The 26,629-nt window shown below is 35.1% G+C and overlaps 1 protein-coding gene across 3 annotated transcripts in view; it reads left to right on the top strand.

Moving 5' to 3' along the window:
• LOC121408934 (kinesin-II 95 kDa subunit-like) overlaps positions 1-26,629 on the top strand; it is a 42,824-nt gene that overhangs the window by 4,024 nt on the left and 12,171 nt on the right. The window contains exons 2-6 of one of the 3 annotated variants that reach the window (XM_041600655.1): positions 677-1,171; positions 18,052-18,138; positions 20,101-20,179; positions 21,009-21,203; positions 21,969-22,106. In XM_041600655.1, the coding sequence (XP_041456589.1) occupies positions 723-1,171; positions 18,052-18,138; positions 20,101-20,179; positions 21,009-21,203; positions 21,969-22,106 (948 nt within the window). In that variant the 5' untranslated portion in view covers positions 677-722. Of the gene's footprint in view, positions 1-674; positions 1,172-14,594; positions 15,106-18,051; positions 18,139-20,100; positions 20,180-21,008; positions 21,204-21,968; positions 22,107-26,629 lie in introns of those variants that run through there. The other 2 variants (XM_041600654.1, XM_041600656.1) reach the window with 2 other exon arrangements.

Below are 26,629 nucleotides of genomic sequence, written 5' to 3'. Positions count from 1 at the left end.
TCAATGAATAAAGCATTTTTTAATCAGTAAAACACTGCTTTATTCATGTATTAAAAAGAGTTGCATAAAAGTTTAAACAGCATTTTGTCAGTGTCCTATTATTAAATGATCTGCATAATGTGGCATGTTGGCATAATATTGAAAATTTTGAAGTTAATAAAAATTAATGTTGATAAAAATGGACATTAGGCCTACTTTGCGTCTGAAAGTAAATAGGTTGTTTTTTTTAGCCAAGCGTGAAGTGAAACAGATTTGCTTACTACTGTCACAAATAATCACAACCTGAAAGCAGTGCACAACGGGGTTAGTGACACAATTATAATTCTTAAGACAAAATTAGAAGACGATATGGTGATATTTTCCCCAGTGATGTAATGAGCCAGGGGGACACAACTTGCTGGAAAATTTCGCGGGAGAGCAAAAATGTTTACCTTCTGTAAATGAAAATATATATAACTACAGATTTTGACAATGGCATATTATAAAAATGATTTCATCCCATTCCCTTTTCTCGTCTTCTTTTTCTCCGATTTTCTTTTTTTCTATTGCTAATTGGACTTTTGGAGGACCAGTTCCCCAAACTTAAGCCCCTTCCATGACGCGCCAGTGATTTTCACCGAGTATCCTCTACATTCTTATTGAATTTACTTATGCGGTTGTTCTTTTCTCTATGCAGAAATTCTAAACCGAGGCAGAGCATTTCGACTTCCTCTTCTTACATCATGACGGAAAAGTCAAGAAAGCCTCCCAGAATGCCCCGAAATCAAGACGGTCGGAAGCTCAATCGCGCAGACGAATCCAACGCGTCTCCAACGAAAAATGGCGCCTCCAGCAAAACCCTCACTTCTTCGGAGATGCCAAAATTGACGAACACATTATCCGTGCGCACTCGTACGTCATCACTAGATTCGAGTTGTTCGCTGGTGTCTGACACTTCTGTAGCTCTCGATCTTCCATTCAGCGAACCTTCACCAGAACATCTTTCACCTCGAGCTGGAGGAAAGCGCTTAAGTATCGATTCACTAAGTACAGGTAGTTTTCCTAGCAGACGACATAGTGAGGAAAGTGGGGATCGAGTGATTCGTTGGTGGAACAGTGGCGGCATGGGCCCCGGACCAACCAATCCAGGCTGGAGTATGGATAGAAGTCGCCGAAGTAGCAAAAGTTCATGGTAAATACACTGAATGTTTCTCATTTTCATACTAAAAAATCATTCAAAAATAGTAATGAATAAGCACATTGCCAAAAGAAGAATTTGCGGGAAGGGTGGATGGGGGAATAGCCCGTAACAAAATATCCAAAAGGGGTATAGGTGCCCATTTCATAAAGAGTTGCAACTATAGTAATTTTGCCTTAATGTCAATTACATTGGTAACATGGCTCAACTGCCAGTCTCGATCAAGGTTACCATGGTAGTTGGTTGCCATTATGGCTAAATTACAATCGTTGTATTTCTTTATGAAACGGGGCCCCAGATCTTAAGCTTAGTGTGTGTGACTGTGCGTGTTTGCAAATAGTTTATAACTTTAAACCAAAGGATCGTGTGCATGTAAACTTTGTCTTTGAGTGAATTTCTCCGAAACATTTCAATAAAGAATAGACAAGAAAATATTGCTCCAGCTATACCTCCATGATTATTCTCGAATATGAACTATTCTTAAACCTGACTTTAACTTTGAATTGTATTTCAAATACTTGTGTATCGAAAATTTAGCGTGAACCATGTATACCTGAGTTCTTTCCTCATGTTCACATGTTTTCATCATATTTTGTTTTGTTATGTGTATATATTGTATCTACATGTGTGTAAACCAGTGAAAAAAAAAGAATTTCTTTTATGGACAATAAAGTTATTCAATTCAATGTGCTCAAAATACAATTTCTAATAAACACACCTGAAAAAAAAAACAAATTAAAAGACAATAATATGTCTCATAATTTATGATCATTTAAACTAATAATTCTTCTTTATACATATCATGATACAAAGCTAGAACAAAAGAAAACAAGTTACAATTTAAATGAAATATAATATAATAGTAAATGATGTCTGTGAGTCATGATTACATGCCTTCTGAAAAAGGTTGTTTACCCTCGAAACTATTGGATATGCAGTGTTATTCGAACATGATTTTACCAAGAAGAATACTTGAATTATACCTGAACATTATACTTCTAGTATTGACTTCAAAGAATATCACGCCAAGTTGGATTATGAAGTCCGTTATAAGTGTGGCACTCTGGTTAGTTTTTATTTTTCATCGGAAGAACTAGAGGTCATAATAATTTAACATCATTGCACTCAACAAGACAGCAACCTTCATTGTATGTCATGGATGATGGAGAGTTGAGAGAGAGAGAAAGCTTTTTCTTCCAGAGGGAGAGGGAGAGAGAGAGAGGGGGGGGGGGAAGAGTTTGAGAACCTGTGAATGATTCTCTAAAATGGATAAATAATTGTTTCATATCTTAAATAGATTACTGCATAACGCGTGCGACGGAAGGTAATGTTGAAGAGAGAAACAAATCTTTTATAAGAATAATAAACGGAAAGGGAAAGAGCGATGGTAAAACTGAGATAGATAGAGTGCTAGGAAGAAAGGGAGGGGGGGGGGGGAGAGAGAGAGGGGGGGGGATAGGACTGATGTCTATAGTTTAATATCTTCTGAAGATCGTCTTCCCTCACATGTTATGACGCATGCGATAGGTCTTTTTAAAGAAATAATTCCTTCAATGTGAAGACAAGTCATGTCACTGAAAAAGAAGGAAGTTAAACAGGATCAATCAGAGAGTTGGAGGAAAAGAATGAGACAGTGGAAGGGATGTGGGTGTTGGTATATTAGTTTGGCGCAGGCATACGACAGATATTAAGTTGCACAAAATAATAATTTTATGAGAAAAAAAAGGAAAGAGATGGGATATCAGAGTGAGAGTGAGGGGGGGGGGGGGTAGATATAGGCGATGGAACTTTGTAAACCATTTCATATTTTCAATTGAAAGGGACGGTCAGTAATTCTTCTGCGGATGCGACGGGGAGGTCTATTACGAAGAAGCATCTATTCAGATTTATCACCTGTCGCGAAATAACGGGACCAACGAAAAGGGAAGATGGAAATTGAAGGCGCCAAGTATTTCAAAGCGAAAATAAAACACATTTTCGCTTGACCTATAACATGTATACCCACGGCGGTTTGAACTACAATACCTCGATGGCATGATGTCTTTTAATGTATTGTATGGAAATAATGATTTATCTCATTACTGTTCATTTTCTGCACGCGTATAAGAAGATTTAAGGGGAAGCCAACAGAAATTCAGAGCAAATCATTACAAAGGCACCCTTAACAAAAGGAGGAGGAGATGAGAGGCATGGCATTTTCATGAAAAAGAGTGAATAAAACTATTTTAGTTTTTTTCTTACTTGATCTTTGAATTGTTTCGTTTTTAACACTTTTCATCTCATCATTTTATGAAACCGATTTAAAAGATTTTTAAATTGATCTTTTTTAAAAAAAATACCCATATCGGCAGGTATATTTCATAAATAGATGCATGTCCCCCCAAATCATTTTATGTAGGTTTCTTTATGCATTTTCATCTAATATACTTCAGTTAATGTCCTTCTTGATTTCAACTTGCTTAATTTGATATCCCATTTATAAGATTTTTCATGCGATGTGGTTTATTCATCTACTGTTAATAATGGTCAATATCAGTTAAATTTTGTTATGTAAATTGTGAATTAAATGATTTCGATTTCAAATTAAATTCATCGGATCTGAATTGCTCTGTATCTTCTGTTGTATATAATTCATGATAATAATACATGTAATATATTTAGAACGCAGAAACTATTCACTAAAGTATAAAGTTCTACTGCTGCGCTTTACTCCTAAAATGCTTGTTTATAATTTTGCAATGTCGTCACAAACACCCTCAACTTTACCATTATTGTAGGACTAAACTTGCTATAAATTATTAATGATGGTTGCTTTGACCGTATTTTGTATTCTCCGAAATAAATTAGTGTTTTTGGTTTACACTTGTCGTTACCATGTCATGACGTGATGTTGAATTTAAGTTATTATGTCAGTATCATTAAGTATCGTTACACCCATTACTCGCTATTAAGTTAATGGTCGATGCCAACGATTATCGCCACGTCATAAACGCAAAGCACACATCATTTTCGACGTCATCATAATCATGATTATAGGCCGAACTACTGATTGCACCCTAATTGAAGGTGTGGTAGGTAGTCTTTGGTGCGGTGGTTGCGTAAAACGATGGCCTAGGTTCGAATCCTATATATAGTCGGTGGGATCATGTCCTTAATATACCTGGGGGGCGTTTCATGAAAGGACTTGTCAGACGTTTTATCCGACAAGTCCCATTTTATCCGACAGTTACCATAGGAACAGTGCCTCTCAGCCAATCAAAACCATGGAAAGATGTCAGATCTTTGTCGGATGAAAATATTGATGAAACGCTCCCCACATGGGACCTTATATATATGCCGTCTGCAATATGTTTATTCAAAGTTATTGCTTTCGGATTGGTGGTTTTTAAATAGAATAATACCACCATAAAATTGTTAGTCACAGTCAACTGTTCTTTGTGATGATTCATCTTAATATTAGCATGGGCGGGGTTCAGAGAGATAGAGGGAGAGAAACAAAGTGAAAGGGAAATTCATTCCCCGTCCTAATTGTGCCTACCGCGGAGTATTTACATCTAGAACTTCCATTCACGATGAGAGTGATGGAGATTGGGAAGAGGTTGGATCAGGAAACATGTTTTTGTTTTTACAAAATCAATGAAAAAATATTTGTGATCCCGGCCTCCTGGCGACAAGGGTGAGGGGGGGGGGGGGGGTGGTGGGTTGTTAGGAATTTCAGCCTTTTAGCATGCAGCTGATTTGGTTTTATGAACGTTATAGCCTCCAGAAAACCTACATTTTGTATGCATTGATTCAGATCAGTGCTTTGTTCGCTTATTATTGATGTTGATATCTGGTTTTAAATAATATTGAAAAGTGAATCAAGATAAAACAAATATACGAAAAACAAATACAACAGAATTGAAGACTTAAAATCTTACATGGATTGTGTGGCAAAAAATTTCACCCATGACTTATTGCCAAACAAAAATAAGGAATGGAATGGATTCGAATTGGGTCTTTCTTATATAACGAATACAACCGATAACGTTCACTCACATAACTACACAGAACACACACACCCTCACACACCTCCAAACCTTGCAATGGAGAAACTTACAAGTCAAACACGCTCACGCTATCACAAAATGTATGGATATTCGCGAGCAAGTAAAAATCTTGACTGTTGAAAAATGAAAATCAAATTCAGTGACAGATTTTAATGTGATATGCAGAAAATAAGTTCTTGTTTTACTCTTTTCCCTATTTCATCATATCTTCTCTTTTCTTCTTCTTTTCTACTCTTTCGTGTAACTTATTTCTTAAATTTAATTTTATTAATTTATTTATTCATTTAAGTTAAGTTAAAGTATGTATACTATGCACACTCGAAAGAATATTGGGTAAAAATGCTCCATGATTATAATTATGTGTCCAACCAACATTGGGCCTTTCTTTTTGACATATTTATTTATCCAGTGTGATGAAAATTTTGCCCAGTTTAAAGTAATTGTTGCTTATTTTTTAACCTTACTAGACAATAATTTTTATGCTTCCCGCATTAGGTACAGTACTGCCCCAAATTGGTTGGACACATATTACCCCATTGCTGGTTAAAAATGTACCCAATATTTTTTTACAATGTAGTCATTTATTTATTTATATTTATCTATATTAATATTATTAATATCATTATCATTTTGTTTTTGCGCAAGTGCCTCCGTCTACATACGCCATTTGTCCCCAAATATCTCTAGAAATATGCGGAAATCGGCAGAAATTTGTATGAAATTACGAGCGAATGGTAGATACGACCTATTTTTCTCCAAACTCATATCCCCTCCTCTCGGCTTCGATGGATGCAACAAAGCCACATTGAATCAGAGCAACAAATCGAATTTGACTTAGCTATGATAGCAGTGTAACCTTATTAGATATTGATTGATATTTTATTTTGGTCAAAATCAAAGAAGCGATCGATCAAATAAACCTCAGACCCTTCAATATTTTCCAACCACCTATTCAACCAGATCACTGTATGTCATTCGTGCTAACCACAGACAATGCATGATCGTATATATTTCAACACATGCAATGAATTCATCATCATCGTGAGTGATGATGGTGATTTATTCTTGATTAATTTTGCCCCCTGCATGAGTGATGATCATAGATTCATATCTTATTCATGACATGGTTTCACTTGTTCGCTGGAGGATATTGTCACTTGATATTGATTTAGCATTTAATTGAATTGTGATGTAAAGAGTGTACATTTAGAAATAATAAGTAAACTAAAAACGATACTTATTCATACCTTTAGTTTATTTTTTAATCAAGCCTGTATTCAAATGCACTAACATTTTAAGAAAGTGCTGGAAAGATCTCTCAGACCGAAATTTCAGAACCATTTTACAAAATCTGTTTACCTGTTAATTACAGTTGGAGTCAAATGTCACTTAATTGGTGTAAATGATTCATGAATTCCACACCCTTTTAATACACACGCATGCTTGCTAAATTTTAATTTGATACAGATAGTTAAAGGACAAGTCCACCCCAACCAAACGTTGATTTAAATAAAAAGAGAAAAATCCAACAAGCATAACACTAAAAATTTCATCAAAATCGGATGTAAAATAAGAAAGTTATGACATTTGAAAGTTTTGCTTAATTTCACAAAATAGTTATATGTACATCCTGGTCAGTATATGCAAATGAGGAGACTGATGTCATCTACTCACTATTTCTTTTGTATTTTATTATATGAAATATTCTAATTTTCTCCTCATTGTCAAGTGAAACAACAATTAATTCATCCCGAACATGTGGATTTAGCATTGTTTAATAATATATGGTTCAGTCAAGTTGGTCCATATCGTCAAATCTGTAAAAATGAAATATTGTATAATTCAAAGAATAAAAAAAAGAAAGAAATAGTGAGTGAGGGACATCATAGACACAAATGTCTCATTTGAGTTGTGCATATCACTGTTCTGTGAAAAATAAGTGAAACTTTTAATAAAATGCCATAACTTTCTTATTTTACATCTGATTTTGATGCAATTTTCAGCATTATGCTAGTTTTATTTTTCTCTATTTATTCAAATCAACATTTTTCTGGGGTGGACTTGACATTTAAGTGTGATATATTGGAGATATTCATGCTTTCAATAAGGTTATCTGGTTGAAAGGCCTCTGTCGCTCGATCTGCATAAATTCAGTGGGTCTATTAATGGAATCACCCCCCGTCATACCCACCCCACCTTCCCATTGACACAAACTCGAGGGGGCCAGATATGGTAAGATAAGAGATAAGATAAGAATTTCATTTAACTCTATCGACCCCCGATCGGGAGTATGAGAGTCACAAGAAGAACATATTTACAATGACGAATTTGCATTTACATATACAACAATGAATATGAACACATTTACAATTATGAATACAAATGTTTGCATTGTAAAAGTACATGTTGCAAAAGGCTGATACAATTCAAAAGCATGCAGCAACAACAAAACCCACTACATGTAAACTAATATATTATTGTGTTTAGCACAACTACATTGTAAAACACACTGGTCTTGTAACTTTATTATTATCAAGAAGCCTTTCATCAATAAATGATTGAGAGAAGTACAACATTACTATTCTAATGAAGTTTACAAGTCTTTTATTTTTCGAATATGGCACCTCTTATCTACACTAAACAATCTACCCATTTGGTGAGCACAAGGTCTTATAAAATATTATTTGGGTATATGTATACATCTGTATTTCTTTTAGGAAGGAAGAACACACAAATAAATAATGGAACTCATTTCCAACTTCCTTTAGCGAGCATAATGTACATAAATCTTCATTCACTTATTCTAAAGAGAATCGATTGTTATTGACGGGTAACCTATGAGACCTGCATCTGAAATTACACAATGCAGTTGCATCATGCAGTGTCACTTAAAATTAGGAAATATATCTCAAAACCCAATTCTTTTTTAATTTTTCTTAGAATTTGATCAAATACGATTTGACCATGTTGCTGCATGCTAATCTTATTCGGACATATCCTTCAAACGCAACTTCAGAATGGAGCAAAAGTTCTTAAAAGGTGCGAGAGCGTGAAGTAAGCGAGCACATTCTTTTTAATAAAAAAATCTCATTATTAGATCTGATTATTCGGACAATAATGTGTTATTCACACACACACACACGCACACACCCTATCACACACAAACGCACACACCCTCACACATATTTTTTTTTTTAAACAATTTCACACCATGTTACCAATAATGCATATAGCATTTCCATTTATTTGAAAGCAGGATAAAAGAGCATTGTAGATTAAATGCCTTTGCTCACGGGCATAGGTGCCGCGGCCGGGAATCGAACCCCGGACTCTTTCATGTAAAGCCAGGCGCCTTAGACCACTCGGTCACGTCACCTCCATACACACACACACACACACACACACACTCTCTCTCTCTCTTATACTTTTTCTCCTTTTTTTCTTGGTCGTGAAACTTCTTGGGAAGGGGGCATGGCCTCACCCCCATCTGTACGTCTGTAAATACTCCCGTCATGCATGCAATCCAGATCTTGCCCTGAATTGATCATTGATTTTTTTTATTCAATGCCATTTTCGTGATTGGCACAGCTTAATGGCAGTGACTGTATAGAGAAATTAATGAATTTCAAGAACAAGCAACGTCGTTCACTGGTATCAGCTATTTCGCATGAAGATGAAAGTAATTAGCTACATTGGAACGCTAAATGTACTTTCCTTATTATAATAGGCAAGACCTATATTTACTATATACGCGTGGATGTATTATTGGAGATTTTGTTTTCAAGGGGGGCATATCTGTTCATAAGCGCCCGCAGCAAAAAAAAAAAGTTCTTCACTCGACCCCTCCCCATGCACGCTTCCTAGTTCCCCTTTTCCGCCACACCTGCGGCCCTGTTGCATAAAACTTTTTACCTGAGAAAACTCTGGTAAAAACAGAAAACTAAGGTTAGTCTGATTTCTGCCATTGACTTTAACACAGGGCAAAAACTCCGGTAAAAACAACCTGAGTTTTCTCAGGTAAAAAGTTTTATGCAATGGGCCCCTGCTGCCCAGTGGCATAACTACGCCCGATCGGCTGGCGAAAAAAAAAAACGGGGAAAAGGAGGAAAAGAGGAAGAAAGGGAGAGAAACGTAGTGGGAAAGAACAAATTATTGTTCATTATAATGTTATGTTACAAAAAACATTCGTAACTTTATGAAACATAATTTGCTTAGGGCCTATGTCTTCACTGTTCCGGGTGCTCGCATTGTCTGTTTAACGAGATATATAATCCTGTTGTACTAAAACCTCCCATTTTCAGGTCAATATACAGCAAATATATTTCCTCGCACTGCAAATTATTATTGTTTTACGTAGTGACATATGCTTCTTTTTCATGAATACTTAAAGTATAATTGTCCCATTTTTTGTTCTTAATATAGAACATTTCCTGTCCGTGCTTACGTTCGCATTAGTGGATTGGTGAGATATGTCTGCTCTTCATGAATACCTAAAATCAGTCATTAAAATGTCCCTTTTTCTAATCTGAATATCAAAAGTTTTCAGCTTGCGCTTCGCGCTCGCATAAATTGGTTAGTGAAATACGCATGGTATTCGTGAATTCCTACAAACAAGCCTTACAATGCCCGTCTTCAGGTCTGAATTTCCTAAATTTTCAGCTTGCGCTTCGCGCTCGCAATACTTTATTAGTGAGATGCGTATGATAATCATTATAACAATGACTACAGAAAGTGCTTCATGTGTTTATATGTATATAATTCTAACAAAATCAGCATGCACTTGGCACTTGCATTAGATGAATGTGGTGAGATATGTGTACTCTTAATGAATTCCTTTAAAAAATAGTCCTTTAAATATCCGTTTGGGTTCAATATATACATAAATTTCAGCTCGCGCTTAGCGCTCGCATCATTTAGTGAAATACTTATGGTCTTCGTGAACTCCTACAAACAAGCCTTAAAATGTTCCTCTTCAGGTCTAAATTTTGAGCTCGCGCTTCGCGCTCGCCATATTTGATTAGTGAGATGCGTACGTTAATCATGATTACAATGACTAGAATTGCTTCATGTTCGCTTCGCGCTCGCATTGTTTGTTTAGCGAGATAGGTACGTATCATGGATACAAAAATTTGCTTATATAATGTCAATTTTTTTTTACCTTTCAGACCTTTTTATAGGCCTGAATAAAAAAAAGGAAAAAAAAATAAGCTCGCTTCGCGCTCGCATTATGTGATCAGTGTCGAGATACATATCTGTTTAATGACACTGTCCTTAAAATGTCTCTATTAGGTCAGTATACCTGGCAACTGAGCGCTTCTTGCGCTCACTAAATGACTCAAATTTTTGCTGGTGCCCCCTCCCCAATGCCATGACCCACGGTTCGCCACTGCTGCTGCCATAGTCATAAAAAGAGAAGGAAGAGATGACACAAAAAAAGATGAACAAAATATAACAGTAGAAGGACAGGGAAGGAATAGAAAAAAAGATACCAATAGAAAAAAAGGTGACTGGAGAAAACCCGTGATAATCCGAGAAATTTTATCCACCAAAATATTTACTGTCTTATGTTAGACAATGAATTAGAAGGAATATCCAACTATATACTGAATCTGAATTCTGTAGTTCCCCCTGAAAGGCTATATTACTTTATCTTATCTGTTAGACGGTAATAAGGTGTTGGTTTTGAATGGGCCTAATGAAATAACATAGAAATATTCATTGGAGAAAAGAAAACGAATGGTCTTTTTCGCGTCTATGAACGTGTACAAGCAAGCTCCTTGGTACAAGAAAGCACTCCAATTTAATTACATATTGAGTACAATCATGATTATTGCTTGCGTTATATTATAGTGTACTTCACATAGAGTCCATTTTGACGATCCCATAATAAACACTTAGTACTTAGTGCGTGTTTGCACATCATTTTCTCTAATTACCTTTGAACGACGATTAAAAAGAGAACGTTCCTCCCAAAACCTTCGAGGTGCGTCATCATGATATTTTATTGACGCAAGTCATGATCTAGATTTTTAGGGGGTCCAGGCGTCATCAGAGGGGCGATTTTTTAAACACGAATTTCGTAATTAAACTGAGGTGCTTAATTCGGCTCCGATACCATATCAAAATTCTTGTTTACTATACTCGAGGAGTATAAGCATACCTCAAGAAAGAGTAAGCAATTGCCCCCAATCTTCTTATAAACATTTTTTTAAATAGAATTTCCGTTGAAAAGGGGATGTGGTGACAGTGGTTCATCCCTCACCCTATTGTCAGTAGCATATGTAGCGTTTATTTTCAATTGGTCTAATGCCAATTCGTCCAATTACCAACTCGTCTACTATTGGTCCGATCACTTCGTCCACACGTGGTCTAATTGCCATTTCGTCTAATAAAAAGTTGGTTCAATAGCCATTTAGTCCATTTAACAATTTTGGTCTAATGGATTAAGTGTTGATTGGACAAAATCAATCAAAAGAAAATTTGTATTAGACCAACTGGTAATAATATGAGAAGAAATGTTCATGCAAAGACAAAATGGTGATTAGACGAAGTGATTATTGAACCAAATGGTTGTTGGACCAAAATGATTGTAAGATGAAATTTTGATAGACGGAATGGCATTACACTAAATGAAGGCAGACCATGTGATAAGTGGACGAGTTGCCAATAGACGGATTGGTCATTTACCGCATCGTAAGCCTAAAACAGCAGTCGAGAGTTTTGGCCGGAAACCGGGAAAACAGCCGTGAATATAAAGCCAATGATTATTGAAATGGGCGATGTACGTGGGCGATAATTCTCCCATTTATTTCTCATCTTTTCTCTCCCTTTCCCTTTATCAGTGGCGTAACTACGGGGGGGGGGGCATGGGGAGGGGGCATGTGCCCCCCCATTGGCTGACCAAAAAAAAAAACGGGTAAAAGGAGAAAAAGAGGAAGAAAGGAAGAGAAAGTACTGGAAAAGAAGAAATGTTGTTCATGATCTTGTATTAAATTATTATTGTTGTGTTATATAACATAAGAAATATTTTTGTCATAACTCTTTATGAAACATAATTCACTCAGGGCATATGTCTTCATTGTTGCTCGCATTGTCTGTTTAACGAGATATATAACCCTGTTGTACTAAAACCTCCCGTTTTCAAGTCAATTTACACCAAATGTATTTCCTTGCACTTCGAGATATTTTTGCTTTATGTATTCTATTTCACGACTACTTAAAGTGATTTCCCCATTTTAAGGTTTTAATATAAAGCATTTCCTGTCCGTGCTTACGTTCTCATTTGTGGATTGGTGAGATATGTCTGCTTTCCATGAATTCCTAGAATCAATCCTTAAAATGTCCCTTTTTCTGATCTGAATATCAAAAATTTTCAGCTCGCGCTTCGCGCTCGCATCATTTGGTTATTGAAATACGTATGGTCGTAGTGAATTCCTACAAACAAGCCTTAGAATGCCCCTCTTCAGGATTGAATTTCCTAAATTTCAGCTCGCGCTCGCAATATTTGATTAGTGAGATGCGTATAATGATTATTACAATTACTACAAATGCTTAATGCGTATAGATGTAATTCTAACAAAATCAGCAATAGCTTAGCACTCGCATTAGATGACTATGGTGAGATATGTATACTCTTAATAGATTCCTAAGATATAGTCCTTAAAATATCCCTGTTTGAGGTCAATATATATATACACAAAAATTTCAGCTCGCGCTTCGCGCTCGCATTAAATAGTGAGACAGGTACGTATCATGATTACAAAAAATGATTATGATGTCCTTTTTAGGCCTGAATATCCAAAATTTTCAGCTCGCGCTTCGCGCTCGCATCATTTGATCAGTGACATACATATCCATTTAATGGCACTGTCCTTAAAATATCTCTGTAGTGTCAGTATACCTGGCAACTGAGCGCGCTTCGCGCGCTCACTGAGTGGCTCAAAAATTTTGCTGGTGCCCCCCCCAATGCCGTGACCCACGGTACGCCACTGCCCCTTATTATACCAATTCCCCATCTACACCTACCCTAACTTGATGCAACTCATGCAAGCCTATCTAACTTTCCTCTTTTTTTGGGGGGGGGGGGGGGGTGGGTGGGTGTTACCGCCAGTGGGACGGCAATTTCAGATTGAGAAAAGATTATATTAAATCACACGGAAACTGGCTGGAGATGGGACTTTCACTATATATAACCGCTTTAAAATACATGTCATGGATTGAGTTACAACTATATAGGTGGATAAAATAAGCTCCACGTTCACGCAATCACCGTGAAGTGTCATCCTGCGCTTTTGAGTTTTGATCCATTCTAGGAAAAAGAACACGAATGATGACCGATAATCAATCTTGAAACGAAGCCATATATATTTTCATCGGGGAATACACTGAAATATAGGCCTAGGATGTTCATCGACATAATGATTGTGTCCCTCTAAAATTCTCTTTTATGTTGGGTGGGGTTCGTTATATGTTTCTACCCCAGCTTAATTATACTATAAAATAATGACAGGTTGAGATTAATTATTGCCCATGTCAACAGCAGCTTAAATGTGCTTGATGATTAGTTCTGATATTATTTTCGGGTAAAACCGGATAATATCCGGGCTATATGCATGGCTCTTTCTTTCCATCGTTTTATTTCTCCATTGACTGTAACGCCCTGGCTGTGACGGTGTACGCCCAAAAACATGAAATGAATAAAAATAAATAATAATAATAAAAATATCAGGGTCACAGCATGCATGGAGTGTGGGACATTTTTTTAACCGGAGTGAGTCTGATTATTATTTTAACTTTTAATAGATTTAGACATAATATTGAATAAATAACGTAATGAATTTCACCTTAATTTTCTGTTCTTTCGCTCCCTTTCTCTTTTTCTTTTTTTGGGGGCCGGGGGGGGGGGGAGGCCCAGGCGGGGCGAGGCCTCTTTGCCCCCCCCATCTGTAGGCCGCTTATCATGCCCGTACCTATTGTCCCATACAGAGTTATCCTTGAAGGCGGAGAATGTAATAGACTCTTCAGCAGGATAAATAAACAATCATTTTGCTTATTTTGTCCCTGTACAAATGGAAATCTTTTCTATATCCGACGAGCAATAAATTGCCCCATAGAGCTCGAAAATTTGATGAATTCTTTGAATGGCTAAGTATAGGGTACCCAGGCCATGACCTTGATTTGTTTGAGCCAAATTGTGAAAGGAGTTTGAACATTTTAACTTAGACATTGAACGGGAATATAGTCTCATCTCCCTATAACTCATAAGCTTCTTTATGACTAAATCGATTTAAGGACAAAAGAGAAGACGAGATTAACGATTAGGGGGGCTAACCAAAATATCTGCTACAAAAGAAAGGTTTGATATTGGTCCTACTTTGCAGCACAACATCGAAGGCTGGTGTGTGCACACAGGGGGTTCCCGTAGCGTACCTGGAGCAGCATAGCAACGCACGAGAATGGAAATGGGAATGGCTGGTTAGCCATACACACACACGTACGGTACTACGGTAATAAATAATTGTGTGTGTAAAAAAACGTGCGATAATCAAGAGTGCAGTGTTTCAAAGTCAACAATGATAATGGATAACCTTCAGAAAGTTGTTTCTTTGACTTTGTCTTTGGAAAGAAGTTGTTTCATGTGCAATTTTCGTCATTGTCTTAATGGATTCATCGCATTTACCTTGTGATATTTTACTGGAATATGCCAAACGATCATCAGCTCACGATGGATATAAATTTTGATGATTTTGACTATGATGATTCGCCGGGTTCGGACAGTAACTTCATTACCCCCGTTGATACACCTTTGGGAACAGGGAAGAAAGGACAATTCAATTCGAGATATCAAAGTTTTTCGGGGGTATCTCATCAGTCAAGTCGGTGAGGAAAAACATCCGTCTTCCATGTTTGAAAAAAAATGTTATATAAACACGATCAAATGATTTCATTAGTATTTTTAAAATTCAATTTCATTCATAGATTAACAAAACATATTGTAGTTAAATGTTACAACAGTTTCATTTTTTTCAGACTTGGCCTCCTGACGTTTAAAGGGATGGTCCAGGCTGGAAATATTTATATCTCAATAAATAGAGTAAAATTCACAGAGCGAAATGCTGAAAATTTGATCTAAATTTGATAAAAATTAACAAAGTTATTGAATTTTAAAATTTGCATTTTTCCGGTGAAACAGTTCTAGATCTAGGCATGATATTATTAGGTGGGCTGTTGATGTCATATCCCCACTTATTCTTTTATTAGGCCTAGCTAGGTTTATTCAAAAATTTTCTACCAAGAACAGAAGGTCACCATAATGATGAAATAAGTTGCAGCATTGACTTAATCAGTTGTCAATCAAATTTTTCTTGTTCTTCAAGAACTAATAAAACAATTTGATTGACAACTGTTTAAGTTAAATAATGGAGACATATCATTTAATATGAAGGGCAAATAAGCTTCTAGCTTTATGTCTCTACATCCAAGTAATTCAAGTATTACGTAAAATATGAAAACAAAGAAACATTTTTGATTTCATGTAAAAGGAAAGTGGGGATGTGACATCATCAGCCCACCTAATGAATATTTATGACGATGTGTATAAACTGCTTTAAAAACATTGGCCTATTGATAATATTGAAAAATTCAATAACTTGGTTATTTGTTATCTGATTTTGATGAAATTGTCAGCATTTTGCTCTGAATTTTACTCTTATTTATTTAGATATAAATATTTTTCAGCCTGGACCATCCATTTTAAAATAAGAACGTATTCCAAGTGTAGGATGGGTTCTATTGTGCAGCAGCTCTCAATTCTTAATGTCCAGAGTCAACATCTTTTGTTCTGACTTACTTTCTCAACATTCATGACATTTATAATCATCAAGTAGTATAGGCCTAGTACAAACTAGTGAAGGTTTGCTTAGTAATGTTGTCTGACATTTCAAACAATTTATGAAATATTGCTTGAAGTTGAAGGTTTGAATCGCTGCCTGCCTTAACAATCCGCACAAAGGATGTTTGCCAGGTATGTTGTGTGCTTATTTGTAGGGATTTACCTTGAAAATTTAAGGTAAAAGAGGACATGCTATATCCTCCATGTAACTGAGCTTTTTTTAATTCAATGTTTTCTTTTTTCATGAGCAATGTGATTAACAATACAAAAAGGAACAATCACTAAAGCAGTTTAAACTAATTGTGATAAAACTGAGTTCAGTACTTACTACTATGGTCTACAAATGCAGATATGGCAAAAGGAATTGATAGCAACAATATGCATTTTGTTAAAAAAAAAGTATCTTTAAATTATCAGTATTCTGAAAGAATGAAAACAAAAAATATAGATCTAGATAGAGAATAACATGTTGCAAAACTTGAACTTGAATTGTTGTTTGGTGTGGGGTCCTCGACATAAAAAAGTATACAGTAACCTTGAAAATGGCCAGAGAAAGTCTGCAAGATTTTCATGTAAAAATTAATACAGACCTTAGTCATTTACAGTTTGCAGTGGCAGTGTACATGTTTCTACAACAATTCAAGCAAACTGGGATGGATGGGAATCTATACAAGACAGGAGAATTGAGTTTTGTGTCATTAAAGAGATCCATAACATATTCACATTCCCAATAATAATTCAAGAAATCTGACATTTAAATCATCCACACACAAAAAAAATCACATTTTTAAACTGATACACTGTTAGAGCCAACAAAGATTATTCCCTAACTACTTTATAAGGGTCTAATCACAAATATTTCAAGTAAAACTACAAAAATTGTTGCTTTTGGAAAGTTGACGGGAATTACTTGATGGACAGATACATGTAGTAGGCAATTATACTTTAAACAATATCAATCTTTGTTTTAGCCACATTTTTTAGAATTGATTCTGTTTTGATTATTTCCTTGACAATACATTGTTTTTCTTCTTGGATTATGTAGGGGGGGGGGGGGTTGTATGGAAAAGAAAAGAACATTCTTCTTCTAGTTGTTAGTCCTGTCTGCTGTTTAATTAAAAAAATCAAAGACATAATGCCTAGATGTAGTACATTGATCAGCACAGCTCAGATGCCACCAAAATTGTCCCCTCTGGTCAATGAACAAACAGTTTTATGGTTTCTGCAACCTAAGTAATGCAGATGCATTACCCTGCCTGTTTTTCAATAATGATAATATAAGAAGGGATTTGAAGGATAGTTAACGGGTTCCTTTCATATGTGCAGCTCACTTGACAAAAGAACCAAAGAATTGTTTACTACAGGCTAGCTTTAATAAAAGTTTCAATTCAAATTGATGTGCAGAAGCAGATCAAATTATTGTGGTTACTGGTAAGTCTATACAGATGTATTGTACTAACAGTACAAATGCACAGATCTCTGATTTGCTGCTCATTGTTACTTTATGTTGTCATGAAGCCTGAGTGAGGAAAATTTGTTCAGTGGTTTTTCTATGAGTTTTATTGTTTTCATGATGTAGTGTAACATGTACATTTGCCGTGAAGGATTTTTTTTCCATGTTTCATTGAGAATATGATGCATTTTTTTCTACAGTAAAATATATTTTGTTCTTTTTTGTTTTTCTCTATTTCCGCATGTTTTTACAAATTTACATCTTCTTTGTAAGAAGTTGTCTATTTTACTCGGGAAAATTTTGTGATGAGCAAAATTTAGAGAAAGTTTTTGAGTCATTGAAACTTTTGTTTCATTCAAATATAACGCCATGACATAGTATTCAGTCTTCACCCTCCCCTTCAAACAAAAATGAAGAGGATAAACATGAAAACAATCTAATACATTCATGTATGCATTGATTTATTTCTTTGTAACAACAGGAGCACATTAGTTTCAGCATCAGATTCCCAGCTTGATGATGGAGAGATAGAAGATGGGGGTAGTGCAAACGTCAGTGTGGTTGTAAGGTGAGTACACATTATTTCTACAGACTGAAAGAGCCAAATTTTTCATCACCAGTCATTTATTTTGTTTGATATGCAAATTTTACTTTATTGGAGATGAATAATCATGATTAGATTTCTCTATAGGGTATAGTAATTAAAAAAGTATAAGACTTAAAACTATACAAATGAATGTAAAATAAGAAATCAAATACCCTTGGCTTTATGCAAGTAAAGAAGCTGATTATGTTACACACATTTTATGTTAAATGAAAATGAATGAAAGTTAACTTTCTTGCTTTATGTACATGTACTATTTTGTGATGAAATTTTCTGGGTTTCTGTCTGATTCCCCCCTATTTATTCAAATCAACTCTATTCCCCCCTATTTATTCAAATCAACTCTAAAAATGTTCAGGTGGTTGTGACTTACTAATGTTTAATGATTGATTTTGATGTTAAGATAAGACAAAATTAATGGGGTTGGAAATGAAATGAAAGTACATGTAGTTGTAGCTTAAATTGGTAAACTGCAAGTAATTCATTCTTTTGCAAGCATACTGTGTGTCAATTGAAAGTTCTAGTTCTAGAACATTCATAAATCAGCAAGTAAACAGTCATTTACAAGCACAGCAACCTTTTATCATTTTTTTCCAATTATGAGATCTGATTCATGTTCAGAACATTCATACATCAGCATGTAAACAGTCATGTACAAGTACAGCAACCTTTCACCATTTCTTTCCAATTAAATGAGATCTGATTCATGTTTTTTTTCTGTACTTGTTTTGAGAGTTTGGAACAGTTTTGTAATTGACTCATGCACTTTTAAAGAACTGCTTCAGACTTTTTAGCATGCAGATAAATGGTACATGTACATGTAAGTCTCATTTGAAACGAAAGCCGATTATGTTAAGATGGAAAGGAGAAAAAAAAAGGTGGAGTAGGGCTGCTAAAGATAGAAGTCACTTTGGTGAAACCCATGAAGATATCTTTCTGAGATGGCTCTTTTGTCAGTGAAGATGTGTGAAGGCCAATGGAGTGGCACAATACGAATCTTGCTGATTTTTCAGCTGCTCGGTGCGAAGTGTTGATTGATCGCTTCCCTAAATAGAGGCTAGATCGTGAGCAATGAATGAGAATCATCACCTGGCGGTGTGATGGGTGTATTTCATTTTAATTGCTTCACGCGTGGTAGGTAGATAGCCTTTTTTAATTTATGGTTTATCTTTGGGGATCGTAGCTGGCTAAAAATCCATTAGACACTGAAATATACACACCCTGTGCGCTTGATGGACATTGTTTAAATGACTTACTATTTAACACTCCAGTAGTTACATAAAAGAGAGCAAATTGCCTGTGATATAAACACACAATTCAACAATAAACATGACACAAAACGAAGTGTCGATTTTTGTCATTGATTGATTAATGGGGAAACAAAAGGAACTCATGATCAGGATGTGGCAGGAAGTTTTAAGAGATAATTGTTGTGGATTCATACCCTTTTTGATACTAAAAACTCATTGATGAATATGAATGATATCCTCTTTCTTTGTATCACTGTGCCAGTTTTTATAGAAGTTTTGAGATTTCTTAATTATCAAGTCAATTTCTTATTACCAGTAAGCCTATTACATGTAAAATAGAAATATGTGCACTGATATTGTTTGGGCATCTAGAGATTTGATAAGTGATGGATGAATTTTATCTGTTGCAAAAGAGATCCGAAAAACAATTAAAAATGGCATGAAAATCTTAGAATGGTTATGTCAAAGATGATTAATACATGATTACATACATGTATTTCTTTGAATTTATCAAATTGAAATGCAATAAATGACACATTTCCAAGCATTGAAATTTTAATACGTGTATTTAACTAATAATCAATAATTTATTATAAAGCAGCTGTTTTAAATATTCGAAACGGGCTTTGGATTATATAGCTATACATAGATGTATTTCTTGTATATTTCTTGACAGAGTTCGGCCACTCAGTGAGCAGGAAACAAAAAGAGGAGATCGTAATGTGGTCCTTGTACAGAACCCACAAAGTCTCTTGGTAAGTGATACATGTCACCAAAGAAGCCAGAAATTGAATTATTTATTATTTGATTGTGGAAATTAATAGGATCAAAGCAATGCCTGCAATATGAATCATTCAAGCTACATTTATCTTGCAGGTTTATATCTGGTTGTACTTAATCAAATTCAGTATTAAAGGAGATACTGGTAGTCTGGTATGATATTGTATGCTCTATAGTGCAGTAAGAATGACTGATTTGTTCAAAAAAGTGGTTTCTGAAACTTTCTGTGCATTCACGTTTTATTATGAAGTTTCCTTTGAATTATTTAACAATAATTATTATTATTTACTGTCAATGACTGGGACTTCCTTTTTAAATTCACTGAATAAAGGCAGCTTAACAGTGGAGCTGAACTTAGTCTACATGTACATACATTTATGTTTGATGCTGTAGCATACAAATGAAGTAACATAAACATGTACAGCATTTTTTACTTGGTTTTCTTTTGAATGTAATAGTTATATGCTTCTGAAATCATCTGATGTTCATATTGGTTAGGGGCAAATCATTGATGAAAATCACTTGTATGATGCTTGATGAAATGCTTACCAGGGGCCCGTTGCATAAAACAAATTTTACCTGAGAAAACTCAGGTTGTTTTTACCGGAGTTTTTGCCCTGTGTTAAAGTCAATGGCAGAAATCAGACTAACCTTAATTTTCAGTTTTTACCAGAGTTTTCTCAGGTAAAAAGTTTTATGCAACAGGCCCCAGGTGACATTCTTTTCAGTGGGATCAAGATATTGATGTTTTATTTTTTAGTTTGAATTACCATTCTCTTTTTTCCTGTGGTGTTTGTCTCAAAGGTGGAGGGTGATAAAAACAAGCAATTCACCTTTAACCATGTGTTCAGTGGAGAAGCTACGCAGCAGGATGTACTGGATGAGTGTGGTATGAAGAAACTGGTTGACATGGCCCTAGAAGGATACAATTGCACTGCTTTTGCCTATGGCCAGACAGGGTCAGGAAAGACTTTCACTATTACAGGGCCACAGAAATCGGTGAGGGAGGTTAATTCAATTCAATTCAAAATGGTTTATTTAGATAAAAACTTCCATTGCAGCACAGAGCTTTTTACAATATTTCTTCCCCTAAGTTTGAAAGAGTATGATTGATGTTAATTGTTAGCTTATCTTTGTCATATGTTAATATAAATACAATCAATTCTGAAATTCAAAAATGATAATAGTTTGAACAGAGATAAAATCAGACAAAGTGAGCAGTGAAAATGTCATCAGAATCTGATGTGGAATTACAAAATTATGGCTTTTTAAAGTTATCTATTAATTCGGTGAAACTTTTCTATGCATGTCTGTATGATAATGTGCATACCCCAACTTACATGTATTATTTTTATTATATTACTGGTGTATATCAAAGTTTATTCATAAAATTCAGATTTGAAAAATTGGAATTGCTCTAATTCATTTTACAAGGGAGATATATCAATCATCCACACTTGTATGAAAACGTGAAATAATCATGATTTCATGAAATAATAATACAAGAAAAAGGAAAGAGGGGACATAGCATCATCAGCCTATCCATTGCTTATTCATATAATGATTGACATGTACTTCCTTGAAATAATTCATACTACTTCTTAAAAGTTCTGAACCTAAAGTCCTTGGGGTTGAAAGGGACACTCCTTTCTCTTTTTATTGGAGGTACATGCTGTTTTTCTGTTTGCAGTAAGAAATAAATTGTTTTTGTTTTTAAAAATGTACTTGTGAATAACCCTATATTTTTAATTTATTCTTATTCAGGATGGGCTACATTATCAGAATACGAATGCTTGGGGTCTGATTCAACACTCGCTAGTTTACCTTTTTGATATGATCAGACTACGGCCTAAGGTTTCTTTTTTCATCAAGACATCTTATCTAGAGATTTACAATGAACAGGTAAGAAAATTAGCTAAATCTCTTGTGAGGATAGGGAGAAAGAAAGAGAAATATATTGAGTGGGGGTTGTGAAGGAGAGGTTGGGGTAGAAGAAATGAGAGAATGAACAAGAGAGGGAGAGAGGGGAGAGGTGTAGAGATGGAAGGGTGAGACGGGGGGGGGGGGGGGGGAGAAAAAAAGGGAAGGAGAAGAGGATGGACAATTTTGTGGGTTGATCGAGATAAACTTTCTTTTCAGCTATAGATCTAGCCTAACTGCTTGGTCATCCAAAAACAGAAAGATTTAATTGCAATATTGCCTACATAAGGTGTGCATATATGTTGCATGAATTGGATCACATGTAGGTAATGCCATCCCCTTTTACCGTTCACAATTATATAAAAATTAGCTTTTGAACCGAATCTGTCAATAAGGAAAGAACCAGGCAACTAGGGATGAACATACAATGTATATGTGTAGTATATACATTGAATTAGACTGGTATCTGTACTATAGGATTGTAGGTATAGAAGTTTAGATCTATTCTTAATGCATGAAGAATCAGAGTCTTCAAGTTGTCATGGAGTCGTATCAAACAAAAGTAAACCGCTATGAACCAAATTAACCCTCACTTTATACTGTATGCCTAATATATTGCAATTATGTCATGCTTGCATTCCTCCATACAACACCATAGAAAGGAATTGTTTGCAATCAAATGAAATGGACCATAGGCTTTGAATGTATAGGCCCCCTGTATCGGGGATGGAGCATTGTTCTGCTCTCACTGTAACAGTGGATTTGTTGTTAATCTTTCTAGGACTTCTCTGTGTTTTAGAAACAAAAACTTTTGGCATTGTATTTCTTGAGAGATTAAATCTGTAATGCAGTACATCATTTTGAATCTAAAAATGAATGAGCTATGCATTCATTTGAGTTCAGAGATCTAGCTACACCATAGCTACTTTCATTGTTCGAGAAAGAAAGAGATTACTAGATATAATCTTGAATATGCAGTGGACATGTTTTTTTAATTTGGGTGTAAAGTTTAACTTTATTATTACTTTACATGAAGGCTAAAGTGTACCTCGGGGGCAATGGTATTAATACTTGTGTTGAAATCTTTATTCAACAGTGGGTAGAATAATGAAAAAGATAATATTTTACTTACAATGTTATCGGTGTTTTTTATTTCAATAGAAGGGTCAGGATATTTCAACATTTATTGGAGTCTTTATAAAGAGTTGATTTTCACCGACTAATTTATTCATATCCAATCACGTGTGTTTTTTTGAACATTTGTCAGTGATTTATCTTTATGAAATACTAGTATCCTGATCATCAGATACATTATAAATATACTAAAGAAAATTCATGTACATGTATGTACGTACATCCAGAAGATATCACAGGAAAAGAACAAGTTTTCTTTGTAGACTATGGATCAATGTGTGAGGTAAAAAAAAAAAACAACACCAAGAACTATGCAACACTGTGTAGTGTATTACAGTGTACATTGCATTTCATGAGCTGTCTTGTTAGTAGTGCTTACATGTAAGTTAAGTACCTCTATTTGCTCAGCTAACATATCAAGTACAGTACACAATTGGAAGTTGTGTACTTAAAGAAAAAAAGTCTTCTCCTCTGTGTAAATGTGTTAATGGTAAACAATCTAATAGACTTGTTAATACTCAAACCAAACATGTGATCCCTGTAGTGGACTTTATCAGTGATACATTGTGAGTTTATTGTTTAATGTGTTAAGTTCCATCAATGTTTTATTTATTCAAGTATTGTATGGAGGGAAAAGTCAGGGTACAATTTAGTTCTAAAGCCATGATTTTTTATGTTTGCCTTTATATTAGAATGAATCGAGGTCATTGAATATTGATAAACTCAGATAATCATGAAATAATCAGATATAATCACATATAAATATTAAACAAAATATTTGCATGAACTGTGCACTAATACAAATCTTTCATTATCACAAGTACAGAGGACTTTGTATATTACGTTGAGAACTCAAGCTTACATGTACAAATGTATACTTTAAAGCCTCCAAGCTTGATAACTTTAAAATATGAGAATTGTACATAGAATATCAATCCAGCATTTCGATGTTGGAAAAGTGCATTAGCCATTGAAATTAATTAAATTGATTCTTCTAAAAAAAAATGAATTTTAACTTCTACAATGGCAATTTTGTATTTTCTCCTAAAAAGAAGCCTTTAATTAAAAAAAAAGTATAGTGATGGCACATCATTTTTAATTTTTCTAGTAAATGATATTTCAAATTTCTTTTTAAATCATAGGTATAGTATGGCAGATTTACTTGTCTGTGACATCACAAAATAAAAATTGCAAAGATTCATTACTGTTCTTGGTTATTGTTGGTTGTTTTCATCGAACCTCCCTAATATTTTTCTCGAATTTTTCTGTTTTTATTGAAACCAACTTATCTTATCATCAATGTGACTTTTCCCTTTTAAGCTCTATGAAAAATTTGCATTTAAATACCATGCTAGAAAGTACATTACAGTTGTTAGCAAGTTGATTTTCAGCCAATCAGTTTCATGTATTTTATGAATAGTTGTGTTGAAAAGTTAGTGAACCCCACCACAAAATGTACTTCATGCTGAGTGTTGAATGTAGACATTAGACAACAACACTACAATATTCGGTGAGCCCAGAGACACAAACTTTATTGAATGTTATATGTCCAGTAACTTTATATCACTGACTTGATAATTACATATATACACTTTTTAGAATGTGAAAACTTTAAATATATTCATTCCAGTGGGGTTCACTGACTTTTGAGCACCTCTGTATGTAAATGTTCAAGTGCATGGATACTTTATATCACAGGCTCAGTCTAAAAAGAAAAAAAAAAGGTTACAAGCAGAACTGGTAATGATAAGACTAATACACATATGTACATGCTAAAATTTCCTTAACCCCGTACTATAGGTGGGGCTAAATGGCAATTTAGCCCCACCTATAGTATGGGGTTAAGCTTAGCCCACTTTCTTTTTACACAGCATTTTTGCAAAGTGGGCTAACCCCACCTATAGTACGGGATTATTTGGCCCTGCAAAAAAGCAGGGTTATCCCACCAATTGCGGTGCTAAGAGCAATAGTACGGGGTTAAGATTGCATGTGTAAAACGAAAGTGGGCTAAGCTTAACCCCGTACTATAGGTGGGGCTAAATGGCAATTTGGCCCCACCTATAGTACGGGGTTAAGGAAATTGTAGCGTGTGTAAAAAGTGTCCGAGTGAAGTACTCAAAAAACAAAAACCACTAGTCCGGGGTTAGCGAGTTTCTTGTGTGAAAAGCAAGCATTCCTTATCCGAGGTTAGCAATAACAATTTGGCATGTGTGAAAAGGAAAAAAAAATGTGGGGTTAGTCCGGGGTTAAGAAAATCCTGTGTAAAAAGGGCATAATACACATAATTATATAAATGATGTTTTATGCAACAAGTGTCATTACAAATTTTATGCTGAATGCATCTAGAGCTTTCTCTATTCAGAGTTGAAGTGCTAAATGGCAGTTAATCCACAGTAAATACCTAATGGCCATTTTGTAACTGTCTGTGTAAACACACTGAGATTCTTGATCAAGTCTAGAAAATTGGTCTGTATTTGTACAATGGTTTACTCTATTCAGCTTTACCACTGTCAATTCTCCTGTAATTGGCGAGAACAGACTCTGACAAAATACTTTGACTCTTTGATACTTTGAGTTATTGGGATTCATATTGACAAGCTGGATTTAAAGGGATGGCAATACAATTAAAGTAGATGGAGGAAGGTGGTGGAAAACTTTGGAAGGATAACAAAAATGGAAGGAAGAAAAAGAATGGGGAATGAGCCAAGGGAATGGATGGGGCGGAAAGATGAGAGATTTTGTATTTTTGTGGTTCCTTTGTAAAAAATGATTTTGGAATAAGAAATGAGATTGATTTTGCTTTCTCATGAAGTATGGGGTTTATACTCACATGATCATGTAAAGTGAATATTGATAATGCTCTGAATCCAACAGACTGATGTTTGTGATGACATAATAGTAGTACCTACTGTACATTACATGTAGGTCTTGAATTGTGTAAATATGTAGTTTGAATACTTTTTGTTTATGTTGTGCTTCAAAAGATCATACACCTACATGTAATTATCAAAAATAAATTCACATTTAGACTCGAGTTGAATCATGTCTACAACTGATAGTGGTATTTGTTCCAGACTCCTGAGTCTGGAGTGATAGATTGCCAGCAAAGAACTGGTGTGTATTTCTATCTGTGTTAGTATTCAAATGACTTGAACACATGTGTGAATATCTTCCTCCCTTCCCAGGGGTATATGTAGGTTGCTTTGTTTTTGTTGTCAAGGTGATAACAGTCCCTTGGGAGAGTACGTCAAGTTCAGTTTCAGCTCACCCCTGCCAAAACTATAAATCAACTTATAAAGCTGACACAGAAACAGAGTGTGAAAAGTGCTGTTACTCCATGTGTTTGTACTATTTGGATTTTTCTTATTTAC

The sequence above is a fragment of the Lytechinus variegatus genome, chromosome 2, assembly GCF_018143015.1.
Source record: "Lytechinus variegatus isolate NC3 chromosome 2, Lvar_3.0, whole genome shotgun sequence".
In the NCBI taxonomy this organism is placed as follows: domain Eukaryota; kingdom Metazoa; phylum Echinodermata; class Echinoidea; order Temnopleuroida; family Toxopneustidae; genus Lytechinus; species Lytechinus variegatus.
Note: the sequence above shows the minus strand (reverse complement) of the source record. Positions and strands in the feature narration are given on the sequence as shown.